This window comes from Pygocentrus nattereri, chromosome 29 (genome assembly GCF_015220715.1).
Source record: "Pygocentrus nattereri isolate fPygNat1 chromosome 29, fPygNat1.pri, whole genome shotgun sequence".
NCBI lineage: Eukaryota > Metazoa > Chordata > Actinopteri > Characiformes > Serrasalmidae > Pygocentrus > Pygocentrus nattereri.
Window position 1 is genome coordinate 21,359,866 of NC_051239.1, and position 18,688 is coordinate 21,378,553.

Here is an 18,688-nt window from a genome sequence, read left to right on the forward strand (position 1 = left end):
ATCCATATGTAGTCCATGCGCGCTTCTCTGCAGTCTCAGAGGTGAGGCAGTGTCTATTATCTTCAATGTGTTATATTTTGAGCAGAGCGCTTTGGGCACTATTACAGCTCCAGGCTTCAGCAGATAATGGCCCAGCCTCCATGAATATTAGATATACTTCCTACTTTGCTCTAAAAAAACCATAGCGTCATGAAAAACCTTACAGAAAACCAATACATTCAGGTTCTGGATTCTAACCATGACGCACTTTATCTTTTATCAATGTTGTGTGTGCATGTTATCCTGCGGAGCATAATGCTGTTGTAGGGATTTGCTGGAGCAGAGGGGTGTTCCCTACAGCTCCTGTCTCTAGAAATCAGTGAGTCTGGGCTACTTGGAGCAAACATGGCAGGGGATATTGTAGTAGGGATGCTCTATAACTTACTGCTGCCGCTTATTCTACTAACAGGTGAGTGAAACTCAATTCTTCAAATGCTGTTCTTTGAAAATGTGGAAGAAGCTAAAAAAAGTAGCTGAGGCTGTTGTTAAGACTGGCAATATTCTCTCTTGCTGGTATTGTCATGAGCAGTGAGAAAATTATAGAGGATTTTATATCCACAGTGCAGAGACTCTTTCTAATGCAGATGTATTTTTACAAGCAGGATGACTGGAAAGGCATATGTTATTTAATACGTGTCATCTGGGGATCTTGATAAATGCTCACAATTCACCTGAAGTTGCTATTATACATATTTTACTCAAAAGACTTATTCTTCTATTATTCTATTATGAATGTAACACAGCGTTAAAACTGTAATTGTACAACACTTTGAATTTAAATTTGAATTTAATTCAATAATATTGAGGATACATCATCTGCCAGAAGTAGAAATCATAAGTGTCATTTTTAGAAATCTAGAAATAAAAAAAAATAACAGCGAATGGTAGCACTTTCTTTACTTATTTGTTCATTTGTTTATTAATTTGTTTAGTTAGTCTGTGACATAATAACTTAATTGCACAATCTAAAAACATGAATTTAGTGATAATTTGTGTAGGAGGCGAAAGATTTTTTTTCCCCTTCTCTTCTGGAAGTGTTGCTGTGAGGACATTTTCACATCACCTCAACAGTGTTCACTTCTCTTAGTCCATATCTATAAATAGATTCTGAGAGAAAGGCTTTCAGAAGGCTTTCATTTCCATTTGCATATAATTAAAGATCAACACTTCTTATTGCTGTCTACATGTCTCACATCTGGATGCTATGTTTCCACAGCTATAGCCTTTCGCTACAATGGTCTCTCTGTGGTGTATCTTCTCTTTTTGCTGTCTTTACCATTGCTGCCCAGCCCTACACTGACCACCATGAAGGGTGAGCGATACAAGCATGTTTGGTTCATCAAAGGAACAGTAAATCTAGAATGGTTCAACTAACCAGATACAGTCATATGCAATAGTTCTTTTTTTATTACATGCAGCACTTCTGGTGCCTTTTCTGTTCCCACTTATTAAACTTTAGAAAAACTAAACATCATTGGGGTTGTTTTGTCTTGTATTGTGTTTGTGAATTGTAAAAATGTCTTAAATATTGTGATGTTTTGTTTTTTACATATCACATATCCTGCCTTTCATCAATCGCCAATATCCACCCAGACATTTCTGAAAAAACACAATGTGCCAATTTTTTGCTTTTTTCCAATATGTTCAATTTAGTAAACTGTAGAGGGGGGCCTAAACTTTTGCATACAAATGTAGAGAAATGCAAGAGTGTATTGCATTGAACCAAAAGCAGTTTCAACAGAACGAGAAGAGTTGTAATAGTTTCAAGGCTCTAAGGGTCATGGTCACATGATAACATGCATGGTAAATCAGGGCTGCAAGTAATGATTAATTCTGTAGTTGATTAGTAGTTTTCTGTAGTATCGATCCATTATGATTCTGATTAATTGATTGATCAGGAAAAGAAAAGGGGCAGTTACTAGTTATTAGCCATGCTGAGCTTCTGCTGTGGACACATAGCACATTTCCTGCTCACATGTAATGTAGGAGTGGGAATCTCTAGGCATGTCACTATTCGATTTGATTTTGATTCAGGGTGCCAAGACATGATTATAAAATAATTTTCAGAGCATCTTTATTTTTTATTTCTATAGCTTACATAACAATTTTCAGTTTGCAGCTTAGACCTACTTATTTCCTATTTTAAGCTTTTAAGCCTTTGCATGAAAATTACATATTAAATACTGTAATACCCAATAATGAATACACATATAATAAAGGTATGCTATTACATATGTACATTTTTAGTGTGGTAGAATGCTATTTTGGAAATGCATAATGTCATCGATTGTTATTGTGGAGTTGCTCTGGAATTCAGCTGTAGATGCCTCAGGGAAAGAATTAAGTATTATATTTGAATACTTTTACAATTCATCAGAACCATCGAGACATGGAATGGAAAATATCAAGCATTTTCCTCAGATGTTATGTCATCCTGTGGTATTTGGAGCTTTACAGTTAAACATTCCATCAATATTAAAAGCCTAACTCTAAATATGACTGGATTAGTCTGTTAGCTGGTTAGAAATCCCTTGAAGTGATTGCCTTATCACTTCATTTTATGTCTTTGTCATTTTATGGCTTTGTACTTAATATACACAAAATTTGCAACCACTCATCACTGCAAACATGCATGCATAGACCTTGTGTCTAGACCTCAGGCATGAGTCATTTTGTAGTCGGTGTCATGCCGATATTAGGAACTTCAGGTCTAATCAGAGTTTTCTATGAAAAAAATAAATGTCAAGCAAGCTAACAGTCCTGCATGTTGAAATCATCATGAAAGTCTACAGTTCAATCTCAGCACCATTATACACCAACATTAGTTATTCAACCTGTAGACTACTGACACGTCATGCTGGTTTTGAGGATTATTTTGCTTCTGACGTCAACAATGTTGCCAGATTTGATGAATTCCTGTCGTATTAGGCAGATTTTGGTTGGATTGGTGGGGGTAAAAGTGCTTTAGTGGGTGGACAAAATATGGGCTGGAATTTTTAATAGGCATAACTTAACACATTGTATGAATTATAAAATTTGTATGACATTTTACTCAGTACTGTTGAGAGGAGGCCATTGATCTGCACATCTGTATCATTCACAATCGACATCAGTGGTTAAGGCACCCAGCAGTTAATTATTGATGTGTAAAATGAACCATATAAATAACCATAGGTTGCATTAATTCTGTCCAAATGATGATGATAATAATAACATTCCGTGCAAAAGGAGTTTCAAAAGCATAGAAACACTCGAAAAAATGTTTACTTGTGTTCTCTGGGGCTAAAATCAACCTGATATGAATTGCTCTTAAACATCATAAACATTACAGATGCCCTGTGGTAAATTGCCATTACCTCACCTTGCCATGGTAAACTAATCCTGTCCAAATAGTATTTATTAGAACTGTTTTTGATTTGTACTTCTTTGGTGGTTTTCATGCAATTTGGTGGGATTTTTGCTAGAAACTAGAAGCAATCTGGCAACCTTGGAAATTAGTGTGCAGCACTGTTATCTTGAATATAGCCAGGCTTAGGAAAGGTACTGAAAAAATAGTAGTAAGCTACTTTGTAGCTACTTCTTCAAAATTTGTAGCTAGCTAAAATTTAGCTACTTTTCCAGAAAGAGTAGTGGCTACTTTTTAGCTACTTTTTGAAAAGATGTCACCTGACACACCAAACAAGCCCAACTGGTAGAGTGAACAAGACATTGCATTTAATAATGTGCCAGAATTAAATATACAATTGAAAAGCTGCAAATATACAAAAAGATCACCAAAAAGTCAGTTTAAGTGTAACCAACAATCAGACATGCATAACCCGAAGGTGTGATATCCAACTAAAATTTTGACTAAGTAAGAGCAGTCATTCCACGCAATCATTCCAGGTTTTTCCTAACGAAAATTAACAAAAAACAACCGAATACAAACCACACAGTTTAACGCAAAGCTTTGTCAATTGTTGAAATAAAACTTATCCAATTAAAAATTTTCAGCAAGATGTGTACAGAAATGACACTCAGAGTATTTATTAATCTTCACCAACACTTTAGCCTCAAAATCCTCATCAGTGACCGTGGCTCTGTGTGGGGTGAGAATTAGGCCTGCGCATCTGAATAATCTGTCTGCTGCAGATCTGTTATGACTCCACAGCAGAACTAGATTGTTAGCTAAAATAATGTAATCTTCCTTTGCTATAAAATCGATATAAGTTCTAACACAGTTCTAACACAGTTTTTACAATAAATGATCTTAAATGCTGGAATTAATGTATAACTGTCAATTCATCAACCTTTAATGCTGATGACTGCACAGGATTGCCTCAGCATGTAGTGAAATTGTAGCGAAAATTATCACTAAAGCCAACACACAAAAATTTTTACAACTATTAATTTCATTTCATAAAACTGTAGCGGCTACAGCTACTAGCTACAAAAAATGTTAGTTGGCTACAAAAAAAACAGCACGATACCTAGCTACTTCCTATCCCTGGATGTAGCAACGGTCATATTTCTTCTCCTTAACAACCTTGCAATTCAAAGTATCCAGTGACATTCTGAAGAAAAATATCGGTATGGCAAAACATATTGTGTTTGGAGCATTTTTATTTCAACAAGGTGCAATAGTGGCAATGCATTAATTTTCCCCACAGTAAAAAACAGTATAGACCAGGGGCCATATAACAGAAATTGTCTGAGTTCTGAGATCTGCTTTTGTCATGGCAATTCAGCTAAGATTGAAGGTAGGACAGAAGCCATTACAGAACAATAGTTCTTAAGTCCATAATCTTATCTTATTTCCAGATAAGAAAACAGTATTACAGAAATATCCCAAGTTGCCAAAATATCGTAAATATTTTCTTAAATTGAAGACAACCCCTGAGCTGTCTTAACTTCTGTTTCTATTGTTTTCTATTGTTTTCTATTGTGTTGTGCAGTGATAGGCAGCACAGTTCACTATAACTAGCAAAATAACATCACATTTTTGTACACTGAAAACAGTGCTTTGACTTGTGAGGTTTTTTTTTATATACAGCAGTTTAAACAGTGCTGTCTCCACCGTCTCCTCCTATTACATTTGGGTGTTAATGTTAGATTAAATCTAGTCAGATACAATACTACAGTGATGATGGTGAATAATGAGGAGACAGAGCTTTCAAGAGAGACTTGTTATGCATCTAAGAATCAATTCATTTTTCCACTCTTCATGTAACAGTTGCATTGTTGTGCCAGCTGAGCTCCACAATTTAGAGAAAACTTGTTGGTGCTGCCCAACTGTAAATACACAATATAAAACCCCCAGAGTTAAATAAATTCTATACTACTTCAAAAATGCTGAAGTTTTTACGCTGACATTCTGCTAGAACCCATTTAGATATTCTCAAAATATACATTTATCAAGTGGATGAGAGTTTACGAGATGAGTCTGGTTGACTTTTGGATGCATTAGCAGTACGTACTGCAACATTTTTATTGTGTTTATTGTTATATAAGTGCACAGTAATGGAGCAGTAGACTGATCAAAAACACAAGCACTGATTCAAAAATAGTACTTTTTTTAATCTCTTTTGCTAATATGCTGTGTGTCCTCATACAAGTAGCACTACTTATACTTGCTGCAGTGGAACACATTGTGCACTTGTATAAGGAAAAATGAGTCAGTTACTAATGAAAGCATGATTTACTGCCTTCTTCCTTCTGCTGTCACTCCATGCTCTTATTGTACATGACAACTGTACTGAATCCAGCTGTTGTGTGGAACGTTTTTCTGCCTGTTTGTTTATTTTGAGGTCAAAATCACAAAGATTCTAATTAAGCTTGTGCCATTCTTTGTATTCGCTAGAGTAATCAGTGAGCACTTTTCTCCACCAATCAATATATGCCATTAAATTAAAGAAGTGGTCTCTGCTGGTATGTACTTTGTAAAGAGGTAAGTCCATTGTGGGCTTATCAATGTTTCATTACAGAGTAATTATACAGGGGAATTAAGAGTTGTGGTGTCAGCGTCCCATTGTATAGTGCTCTGTACAGTATAATTCACATGGTAAGCACTGTTTTTCTCCCTTGCCTTTTGTCCTTAATGCTAGGGTGGTCCAATATCTCATCATAAAAATGATCATGATACTGACCTTTTACAATATTGATACTGCAGAAAGCTGCCATATGCAAATGGGTCCAGCAACAAAATACATTGCTTTTCACTATGTGCTCTGAGAAACAAGTCACTTTAGTCCTTGCAGAGCCAGTACTTTTTTAATCACTTCTAATATTGCATTGCAACCCCAACACAGTGCTCCTAAACCAGTTAAAACAAACTTTATAAATGGTTCATTTTATTCCTTTAATATAGGCTGTACATAGTTCTAATTAAATTAAATGGTAGGTTTGCAAAGCTATTAGACTTGGCAGGTCTGTTTGTATTGATAAGAACATGGTTATAGGTTATGGACGTTTAATTGCTCCAAAATACACAGTCAGATCCATAAATATTTGGAAATTGACAGACAACTAAAACAAATTATTTTAGCTGTCTCCCACAGCAGATTGTAGAAATTGAATAAAGAATATGAGCTTAAAGTGACGATTTTCAGCTTTAATTAGAGGATCTCTACATCCATGACCTGTATTTCACTTACAAGTAAGCAGATAGAGCTGCCAGTAAAGCAAACCATCATTAAGTTGAAAACTCAAAATAAACTCATCATAGAAATAGCAAAAGCAAAAGATGAAGACAAATCCCCTCATAACAATTGACCAGATCAAGAACACCCTCCAGGAAGTAGGCATGTTTGTGTCAAAGTCAACAATCAAGAGAAGATTTCACCAGAGCAAATACAGAGGGTTTCCACAAGACATAAACTATTGATAAGCCTCAAAAACAGGAAGACCAGATTAGATTTTTTTAATGACAAACCATCTAAAAAGGCTTTACAGTTGATGATCTGACTGCTGACAAAAGCAGCAAGATGATTTCTGAAGGGCTGCATGATCTGCTCAGAATCAGCCAAATGCTTCTCTGTGCAGATGGACAATGACCTGAAACATACTGCAAAAAAACATAAAAGAAAAAAGACTTTTTTAATGTGAAGAAGCTGAATTTTTTGCAATGACCAAGTCAAACTCCTTACCTTAGTCAATCAAACATGCATTTTGCTTACTGAAACTGAAGGTAAAATAGCCTGAGAATAAGCAGGAACTGAAGACAGCTGCAGTAAAGGCATGGCAGAGAATCACCAGAGACGAAACCAGCATCCGGTGATATCTATGGGCTCCAGATCTCCAGCAGTCAAGAATTTGCAACCTAACATTAAAAATGACAAATGTAATTTATGACTGTTAGTTTGTCTTTTGAGCCTACAGAAAAGCTGATCACCTACTGTTCACCTGATTTGCAAATACCTTCAAATAAAAAAAAAGAATGAATTCTACACATTGAGCTCATATATATTATTTCATTTAAACTCAATATGCTGTGGCAGACAGCTAAAATAACAATAGCTTTGTAGACATCTAAGTGTTTATGGACCTGATCATATCTATTGGATGGCCCATAAAATGTCCATAGGTTGTTATTACAAACAGGACATTCTCCATTAGTCTGAAAAACCATTTCATGATACAAAGAACTCTTTAATCATGCAAATCGTTCTTTGAGTGTTCAAAGGTCTATATAGAAACATTGGGCTTACAAAGGACCCTTAAAGAACCATATTTTAAAGTGTACCATAACCAGTGTTAAACACATTTTAAATTTAAATTAGGTGTTATTTGCATTAATGGTTATTCCATTTAATCTGTTTCTGTCAGTGAGGACAGCAAAGTGGAAACAAAATGAAACCAAATGCTCAAAAATTCAAACAATTATATTTTGTGAAACTCATTAGAAATCACAGTTTTAGAGACTAACCTAGTGAAGTCTTACAGTCTAAGCTGTTATCTAAACTGCTTTGTCCAGTGGTGGACTTCTTCTTCTTCTTTCGGCTGCTCCCTTTAGGGGTCGCCACAGCGGATCATCTGCTTCCATCTTGCCCTATCCATTGCCTCCTCTACTTTCACACCAACCATCTCCATGTCCACCCTAACTACATCCATAAACCTTCTCTGAGGTCTACCTCTTCTCCTTCTACCAGGCCAACACATGTCCAAACCATCTCAACCTGGCCTCTCTGGCTTTATCTCTAAACTGCTCCACCTTCACTGTCCCTCTGATCTGCTCATTTCTAATCTTGTCCAGCCTTGTCACTCCCAACGAAAATCTCAGCATCTTCATCTCCGCCACCTCCAGCTCAGCCTCCTGTCTTTTAGACAGAGCCACAGTCTCCAAACCATACATCATAGCAGGACGCACTACTGTCTTGTAAACCTTCCCTACAATGTCGTCTGCAAACATCATGGTCCATGGAGCCTCCTGCCTGACCTCATCTGTCAACCTGTCCATTACCATTGCAAACAAGAAGGGGCTCAAAGCTGATCCCTGATGTAACCCTACCTTCACCTTGAAACCATTTGTCACTCCAATTGCACACCTCACCACTGTCTCACTATCCTCATACATGTCCTGCACCACCCTAACATATTTTTCAGCTACACCTGACTTCCTCATACAGTACCACAGTTCCTGTCTTGGCACCCTATCATCTGCCTTCTCTAGATCCACAAAGACACAATGCAGCTCCTTCTGACCTTCTCTGTACTTCTCTACCAACACTCTCAATGCAAAAATTGCATCAGTGGTGCTCTTTCTGGACATGAAACCAAACTGCTGCTCACTGATCTGAACCTCTCGCCTTAGCCTTGCTTCAACAACTCTTTCCCATACCTTCATGGTGTGGCTCATCAACTTTATACCTCTGTAGTTACTGCAGCTCTGCACATCACCCTTGTTCTTAAAAATGGGGACCAGTACACTGCTTCTCCACTCATCAGGCATCCTCTCACTCTCCAGGATTTTGTTAAACAACCTGGTTAAAAAGTCCACTGCCTTCTGTCCTAAACATCTCCATACCTCCACAGGTATGTCATCTGGACCAACTGCCTTTCCATTCTTCATCCTTTTTAAAGCTGCCCTCACTTCCACCTTACTAATTCTCTGCACTTCCTGATCCACTATCTCTCCCCCCGTTGTCCACTTCTCTCTCTCGTTTTCCTCATTCATTAGTTCTTCAAAGTACTCCTTCCATCTACTCAACACTCTCTGTTCACTCACTAGTACATTTCCCTCTCAATCCTTTATCAGCTTTATCAACCTGCTGTACATCCTTTCCAGCTCTATCTCTCTGTTTAGCCAAACGATACAAGTCCTTTTACTCCTTCTTTACTGTCCAGCCTCTCATACAGCTCATCATAGGCCTGAGCCTTTGCCTTTGCCACCATTCTTTTCGCTATGCGACTAGCCTCACAGTACTCCTGCCTACTTCCTTCATCTCTCTGGTTATCCCACTTTTTCTTAGCTGCCTTCTTCTTCTAAATACTCTCTTGGACTTCCTCATTCCACCACCAACTTTCCTTGTCTTCTTTCCTCTGACCAGACGAAACACCCAACACATTCTTGCCAGTTTCTCTCACGACCTTAGCTGTAGTTTCCCAGTCCTCAGGTAGCTCCTCACTGCCCCCAATGGCCTGTTGCAATTTTCCCTGAACTGCCTGCAACCATCCTCCTCCTTCAGCTTCCACCATCTAATCTTTGGCTCTCTCTTCACTCCCTTCCTCTTCTTTGTTTCTAATCTCATTCTACAGACAGCCACCCTATGCTGCCTTGCTACACTTTCCCCTGGAAACACTTTACAATCTCCAATCTCCTTTAGGTGGCATCTCCTGCTAAGGATCCCTCCACTCTTGTATGTCACCCTGTGTTCTTCCCTCTTCTGAAAATGTGTTCACCACAGCCATTTCCATTATCTTTGCAAAATCTACAACCATCTGACCTTCCACATTTCTGTCTTTCACACCATACATACCCAGCGCCTCTTCATCCCCTCTGTTCCCTTCACCAATATGTCCATTGAAGTCTGCACCAATCACTAATCTCTCCTCTCTAGGGACACCATCTACCACTTCATCCATCTTACTCCAAAATTCCTCTTTCTCCTCTAACTGACAACCAACCTGTGGTGCATATGAACTGACCACATTCAAAATCACACCATCAACCTCCAACTTCAGGCTCATGATGCTGTCTGACACTCTCTTTACATCCAGAACACTTTTCCCAAGCTGTTCCTTTAGGATTATGCCTACTCCATTTCTCTTCCTCTCTACACCATGATAGAACAGTTTGAATCCACCTCCAATGTTCCTGGCCTTGCTTCCTTTCCATCTGGTCTCCTGAACACACAGAATATCCACCTTCCTTCTCTCCATCATGTCTGCAAGCTCTCTGCCTTTACCAGTCATTGTCCCTATGTTCAGAGTCCCTACTCTAACCTCCACACTCCTGCCTTTCCTTCTCTCTCGCTGCCTTCTAACCCGCCTTCCTCCTCTCCTCTTTGATGGTCTTCGACCTACAGTAGTCCAATTTCAACCGGCACCCTGCTGGTCAACAGCACTGGAGGCGGTCGTTGTTAACCTCGGATCGACTGATCCGGTATGGCAATAATATTTGTGATCCGCATGATAGTTTTGGCACAAGTTTTACGCCGGATGCCCTTCCTAACTCAACCCTCACCATTTATCCGGGCTTGGGACCGGCACCAGACGTACACAAAGTACACCCCTAATGGCTGGTTTGGTGGACAAAATATACAATAGTGTACTTGAGTTAAAGATACTGTATGTCACCATTGTTTCAGTAAATGTAGAAGTTCTCTATTTATAGCTCTACTTGATTTAATGTACAGCAGTGCTTGCTTTTTAAAGTACCTATCGAAATTAAACGTTCTGTGTGTTGTTCTAGCAATTATAGTTGTCATTGTCTACTACACTGTTTAATCCACATCCTACATCTCTTGTGTCTTTAGTTAAGAAAATAATCAAAACTTTTAGATACGCGTATATAATTTACAAATATTCCATACAATGCTTCACAACACTGAATTCAGTTAAATTCTGAAAGTTTGTCAGAGGTGTAAACAAAGATGTAAATGAAGTCATTTCAAGTGGTTTTGATGCTCCATTGTAGAGAAACTCAGTGAGTCAGAATGGTTAACAGTGGTGATGATGGGAACTATACCTCAGTTTTAATGCCTTGTAATGGCTACCTCACAAAGTTATTACATGAAAGGATAATACATATGTTCCCTGATGCCTGAGATACCTCAGACTCATGGCGTAGGCGTACATGCAGGGTATTGAATGGCACAATAGTCCCAAAATAAAACGTTGGTTTAGATTTACCACTATAGCACCATCAACATTACATATGAAGACACATGTAAGCTTACAGAGTTAAAAAATGTTTATATTTGTAGACATCATGAGCCCCGGCTCCTATCACCAGCTGCTGCACTCAGCACTTTAACTTTAGACTCATACATCACACAATGTAGGGTTTACAGGTAGGACTGTGTGTGTGTGTGTGTGTGTGTGTGTGTGTGTGTGTGTGTGTCTGAGTGAGTGAGTAGGAATGCAGGTTTTTATTTTACTTTATTTTGTATTTATTTTATCTTATTCCTTATATGTGAATGTCTGACTGATACTCTGCACTGTGAGCTCCTGTAACCAAAACCAAATTCCTTGTATGCGTAGCATACCTGGCCAATAAAGCTTGATTCTGATTCTGATTCTAGCTGAAAATCACAAAATCCCTTCCTGGATCTCCTCTGAACATTCCTGCTCCACCACCTCATCATTCCCAACACTCGTTCCTTGTTATCTCTAGCTTTGTTCTTCGTGGTTTTCTTGTAGTTCTCGTTAGCTCTTCTGATTGTTTGTTGATGACTGGTTTGCCTGTGTTTTGCCTGGCTGCTTATCTTGTGATTTCTTCCTTTTGAAATTTTTTTCCCCAGTGAGACAATGTCAACATATGACAATTACATTTTTTCCAAAATTTCCAAAAAAACTAAGGTTTAATTGAAAATGAAATGATAAATGTTGCCATGTTGGCAAATTTTAGGAACAAAAAAATAACAATGCTACTAAATGAAGCTGTTAGGGAGCAGAAATATTTGGCCTTTATTTGTGAGCTGAGCCAATTGATCTGACTTACTGAAAAGAGCCCACCACTACTTGCTTTCGCTCTTCTCATCCGCTGTAAAGTTTCACATTTTCTCTGTCTATGCCCCTCTCTCTCCCCCTCTCACTTAAACACACACACACACACACACACACACACACACACACACACACACACACACACACAGCTTTGGCGGTGAAGGCTGATTAAACAGCATTATAATTGAGATGCATTGACCGGGGCTTCAGTGGAAAAATGACGTAAAGCTTTTAGTAAAAATCCGGTTATCGGAAACACATTTGCTGTTTCAGCTAATGCTGTATATGAATACAATTGGTTTTCTGCTAAACAAACAAAAACAAAACACTTTTCCCTGTAATAACAGCCCCTACTCATGCATTGAGAATGCTACTTTTGCCTCTATTTCTTGTGTAGAAGATGATCTTTATTTCATATCAGTTAATACAGATAATTGTTTAAAATAAATAAATAAAGTAAAATGTAATCAGGTTCAAATAAAACATCAGATATTTTCAGGAGACTATTTAAAACTGAACATATTCGGTTTATATAATATGCTTAATATGCCAGTCAGAACTGTTCAGTGATGGTAATAGGAACCAATTGTCTGGTGTGTTTAATACCTCTAAAACCTCCCTCACAAAAAGTTGTTAGATGAAATACTCACAAAATAGTGTCTCATGAAATGAGAGCACAAATTGTCCTTTGTTCCACTGTAGTTACTCACACTGTCCCACTGCACTTGATGCACACATTATAGTGATTTTCCTAAGTTTTTGTAAATGCTTTGCCTACATAGCCTGTGAGTGAAACTATTTTATATATATCCATCCATCCATCCATCCATCCATCCATCCATCCATCCATTATCTTCCGCTTCTCCGGGGTTCGGGTCGCAGGGGCAGCATCATAAGCAATGAGGCCCAGACCTCCCTTTCCCCAGCCACTTCCACTAACTCTCCAAGGGGGATTCCGAGGCGCTCCCAGGCCAGCTGGGCGACATTGTACCATCAGTCGTGAACAAGACCCCGAGATATTTGAACTCCTCCACTTGAGGCAAGAGCCTATCCCCGACCCAGAGAGGGCTCTCCACACCTTTTCCGCCTGAGAACAATGGTCTTCCGAGAGGTACTGATAAAGGTACTTTAGAGGTAATGATTCTCATCCCGGCTGCTTCACACTCGGCTGCAAACCGATCCAGTGAAAGCTGAAGTTCGCGGCCTGATGTCCCCAATAGGACCACATCATCTGCAAACAGCAGCGATGTGACCCTGAGGTCACCAAACCGGACACCCTCCATCCCCTGACTGCACCTAGAAATTCTATCCATAAAAATTATGAATAGAATCTGTGAAAAAGGGCAGCCCTGATGGAGTCCAACTCTCACTGGGAACGAGTCTGACTTACTGCCGGCTATGCGAACCAAACTCCAGCTTTGTTTGTACATGGCCTGAATGGCTTGTAGCAAAGAGCCATGTACCCTGTACTCCCGAAGCACCTCCCACAGAATACCCCGGGGAACATAGTCGAATGCCTTCTCCAGATCCACAAAGCACATGTGGACTGGTTGGGCAAACTCCAATGAACCCTCCAGAATCCTGGAGAGGGTGAAGAGTTGATCTAGTGTTCCATGACCAGGGCGGAACCCACACTGCTCCTCCTGGATCCGAGGTTCGACTATAAGCCGGACTCTCTTCTCCAGTACCCCTGCATAGACCTTACCAGGGAGGATGAGAGTGTGATTCCCCTGTAGTTGGAACACACCCTCCGGTCCACTTTTTTAAAAAGAGGCACCACCACCCCAGTCTGCCAATCCAGTGGCACCGCCCCCAATGTCCACGCAATGTTGAAAAGGCGTGTCAGCCAAGACAGCCCCACAACATCCAGAGCCTTGAGGAACTCAGGGTGGATCTTATCCACCCCTGGAGCCTTGCCACCAAGGAGCTTCTTAACTACCATAGCGACTTTGGCCCCAGTAAGGGGCAGTCGTGGGCTGGAGGTTAGGGAACCAGCACATGACTGAGGTGTCCTTGAGCAAGACACCTAACCCCCAACTGCTCCCCGGGCGCAGCAGATTGGGCTGCGCACTGCTCCCTAGTGAGTGTGCTCACTAGTGTGTATGTGGTGTTTCATTTCACGGATGGGTTAAATGCGGAGTTGAAATTTCCCCATTGTGGGACTAATAAGGGTCAATATAATATAATAATAATAATAATAATAATGGCCTCCTCACTGGAGAACGTGTCGGTGGGATTGAGAAGGTCCTCAAAGTATTCCTTCCACCGCCCAATGATGTCTTCAGTCGAAGTCAGCTGCACACCATCTCCACTATATACAGTGCTAGTGGCACACGGCTTTCCCCTTCTGAGTCGCCTGACGGTTTGCCAGAATCTTTTTGGAGCTGACTTTGTCACTTTCCAAGGCCTCACCAAACTCCTCCCATACATGGGTTTTTGCCTTGGCGACGACTGAAGCCGCAGATCGCTTGGCCTGACGATACCTGCCAGCTGCCTCTAGTGTCCCACAGGCCAACCATGCCCGGTAGGACTCCTCCTACAGCTTGACAGCATCTCTCACCTGGGGTGTCCACCACCGGGTTCGAGGATTACCGCCCCGACAGGCACCAACTACCTTACGGCCACAGCTACAGTCAGCCGCTGCAACAATGGAGGAACGGAACATGGCCCATTCTGAGTCAATGTCCCCCACCTCCCCCGATATCTGGTCAAAGTTCTGATGGAGGTGTGAGTTGAAAATCAATCTGACAGGTTCTTCTGCCAGACGTTCCCAGCAAATCCTCACTATACGTTTGGGTTTGCCCGGTCTGACCGGCATCTTCCCCCACCACCTGACCCAACTCACCACCAGGTGGTGATCAGTTGACAGCTCAGCTCCTCTCTTTACCCGAGTGTCCAAAACACATGGCCGCAAGTCCGATGACATGACTACAAAGTCAATCATTGATCTGCGGCCTAGGGTGTCCTGGTGCCATGTGCACTTATGGACATCCTTGTGTTCAAACATGGTGTTCGTGATGGACAAACTGTGGTTTGCACAGAAGTCCAAAAACTGAACACCACTCGGGTTCAGATCAGAGAGGCCATTCCTCCTAATCACACCCCTCCAGCTCTCACTGTCATTGCCCACGTGAGCGTTAAAGTCTCCCAGTAGGACAACAGAGTCTCCAGGAGGAGCACTTTGAAGCACCCTTCCCAAGGACTCTAAGAAGGCTGGGTACTCTGAACTGCTGTTCAGTGCATAAGCACAGACAGCTGTCAGGACCCATTCCCCAACCCGAAGGCGTAGGGAAGCTACCCTCTCGTCCACCGGAGAAAACCCCAACATACAGGCACAGAGTCAAGGGGCTATGAGAAAGCCCACACCTGCCCGCCGCCTCTCACCATGGGCAACTCCATAAAAGAATAAAGTCCAGCCCCTCTCAAGGAGATTGGACCCAGAGCCCAAGCTGTGTGTTGAGGTGAGCCCGACTATATCTAGCTGGTATCTCTCAACCTCGCGCACCAACTCAGGCTCCTTACCCACCAGTGAGGTATCATTCAATGTTCCAAAAGTCAGTTTCAGCAACCAAGGATCAGAACGCCAAAGCCCACACCTTCGGACACTGCCCCATCCACAAAGCACTGAACCCCTACTACTGCCGCTCCCATTGGTGGTGGGTCGATGGGAGGGGGGACTCGTGTAACTCCTTCGGGCTGGGCCCGGCCGGGCACTATGAGTAAATGCTCGCTGACGAGCCCCTCCCCCAGGCCTGGCTCCAGGGAGGGGGCCCCGGTAACCCTGTTCCAGGCAGGGTACACAAGTCCTGTTTTTGTCTTTTCATAGGGGGTATACGTATATATATATATATATATATATATATATATATATATATATATATATATATATATATATATATATATATACACACACACATATACACACATACATACACACACACACACACACACAGTGGGGGAAAAAAGTATTTAGTCAGTCACCAATTGTGCAAGTTCTCCCACTTAAAAAGATGAGAGAGGCCTGTAATTGACATCATAGGTAGACCTCAACTATGAGAGACAAAATGAGGGAAAAAAAAGACCTGCACCAGGCTGGGAAGACTGAATCTGCAATAGGCAAGCATCTTGGTGTGAAGAAATCCACTGTGGGAGCAATAATCAGAAAATGGAAGACCTACAAGACCACTGCTAATCTCCCTCAATCAGGGGCTCCACACAAGATCTCAGCCTGTGGGGTCAAAATGATCACAAGAACGGTGAGCAGAAATCCCAGAACCACACGGGGGGACCTAGTGAATGATCTGCAGAAAGCTGGGACCAACGTTACAAAGGCTACTGTCAGTAACACACTACGCCGCCAGGGACTCAGATCTTGCAGTGGGCACTTCAAACTTCAGACGAGCGCGTCTGAAGTTTGCAAGAGAACATTTGGATGTTCCAGAAGAGTATTGGGAGAATGTCATATGGTCAGATGAAACCAAAGTAGAACTGTTTGGTACAAACACAACTTGTTGTGTTTGGAGGAGAGTGAATGCTGAGTTGAATCCAAAGAACACCATACCAAATGTGAAGCATGGGGGTGGCAACATTATAGTGATTATATGGATGACCTCTCCTCAAGGAAGCCCTGTATTATATGTAGTTAAAAAGCAACTCCTGCTTTGACCAATCAGTGCTTCAGTAAATTGTGCTCATGATATAATTGATGATATTAACAAGTCTCTGTGGCGGCTATGAAGGTATCAAGGAAAAATATGGACCCACAAAATTCTTGTTACTTTTTATTGTTTTTATGTTTATTTGAATTATGAATGACTTTATTTTAATGTATGTTGTCATAAACTCACTGCTGAGCTAAATTGTTTAAAAATGTGCTTAGATGCCTATAACTTTCGCACAGTAACGTACACAAATAATATATATATATAAATATAGATGCTTCCAGACAGGTGTACTGCAAGATACAACTACATCTTAACAGCTTAACATTCTGCCATGCTCAGCAGCATATTTAAAAGTGCTGAGCAGACCTACCTGATTAAGGTGGTAAGAGGAAAAGATCCGTGTGACTATGATGGAGGGTTCATTATTCATTCAGTCAATCATTCATTGTTTATGATGCTTGTGTGTTATATAATGCAGTATGTAAGGAAAATTTCCTCGGGTGGCTGAAAAAGTCACAGTAGGACAAGATCTGACTGTGTCAGCAAAACTGCATAGAGAGGCATATTATAGTAGGGCTGCAGTGCTTAAACCCTTTAATATACAGATGACAATGATGTTTTGACAGAAATCATTGGTAAGAGAGCCTTACACAACACTGTAAATGTTAACCAACATTTCCACTCTTCATTTAGTTTTTATGTATTTACAACTGTTCTTTCAAAATAATCTGGAATTCTCAGTTATCTAGTACTACTGCTAACACTGCTAACAATCAGTATTGCTGTGATAATTTTTGTGAGTATATTGCAAAATATTACAAAGAAATTGTGCACTTTACTCAATTATTAGCCTAGTTTCTTTTCTCAAGAGGTAATTATCAAGAAAATGAGACTCCTGTGTGAGTCCTCTATAAATTAAATTCAAAATGCTTCCACCCCAGAAGCCAGTGCTGCTGGCTTATCCTCACAAACAAGATAAATGATTCTATGATACTCAATATGCTTGGAATATAATAATAATATCATGGATTGTAGATGGTTAAATACCTACAGTGGTGGAAATACTTATTTGATCCTTCACTGATTTGCCCACTGACAAAGAAATGAACAGTCTATAACTTTTAATGGTAGGGTTATTTTAACAGTGAGAGATAGAATATCAAAAAGGAAATCCAGAAAATCACACTATAGAAAATATATAAATTGATTTGCATTTCATTGACTGAAATAAGTATTTGATCCCCTAGCAAAACAAGACTTAGTACTTGCTGGCAAACCCCTTGTTGGCAAGCAGAGATCAGACGTTTCTTGTAGTTGATGACCAGGTTTGCGCACGTATCAGGAGGAATTTTGGTCCACTCCTCTTTGCAGATCATCTCTAAATCCTTAAGGTTTTGAGTTGTCACTTGGCAACTCAAATCTTCAGCTCCCTCCACAGGTTTTCTATGGGATTAAGGTCTGGAGACTGGCTAGGCCACTCCATGACCTTAATGTGCTTCTTCTTGAGCCACTCCTTTGTTGCCTTGGCTGTATGTTTTGGGTCATTGTCGTGCTGGAAGACCCATCCACGATCCATTTTTAGTGACCTGGTGGAGGGAAGGAGGTTTTAAGTAAGGATTTTATGGTACATGGCCCTGTCCATCCTTCCGTTGTTGCGGTGAAGTTGTCCTGTGCCCTTAGCAGAGAAAGACTCCCAAAGCATAATGTTTCCACTTCCATGCTTGACGGTGGGGATGGCGTTCTTGGGGTCATAGTCAGCATTTCTCTTCCTCCAAACACGGAGTTGATGCCAAAGAGTTCAATTTTAGTCTCATCTGACCACAGTATGTTCTCCCAAGCAC

At 40.6% G+C, this 18,688-nt stretch overlaps 1 protein-coding gene across 1 annotated transcript in view; it reads left to right on the forward strand.

Moving 5' to 3' along the window:
* Positions 1-335: 335 nt before the first annotated feature.
* The window catches only part of si:dkey-11f4.7 (piezo-type mechanosensitive ion channel component 2), a 119,336-nt gene continuing 100,983 nt past the window's right edge, over positions 336-18,688 (forward strand). The window contains exons 1-2 of the mRNA XM_037536046.1: positions 336-448; positions 1,256-1,351. Coding sequence (XP_037391943.1) covers positions 385-448; positions 1,256-1,351 — 160 coding nt within the window. The 5' untranslated portion in view covers positions 336-384. The remainder of the gene's footprint in view (positions 449-1,255; positions 1,352-18,688) is intronic.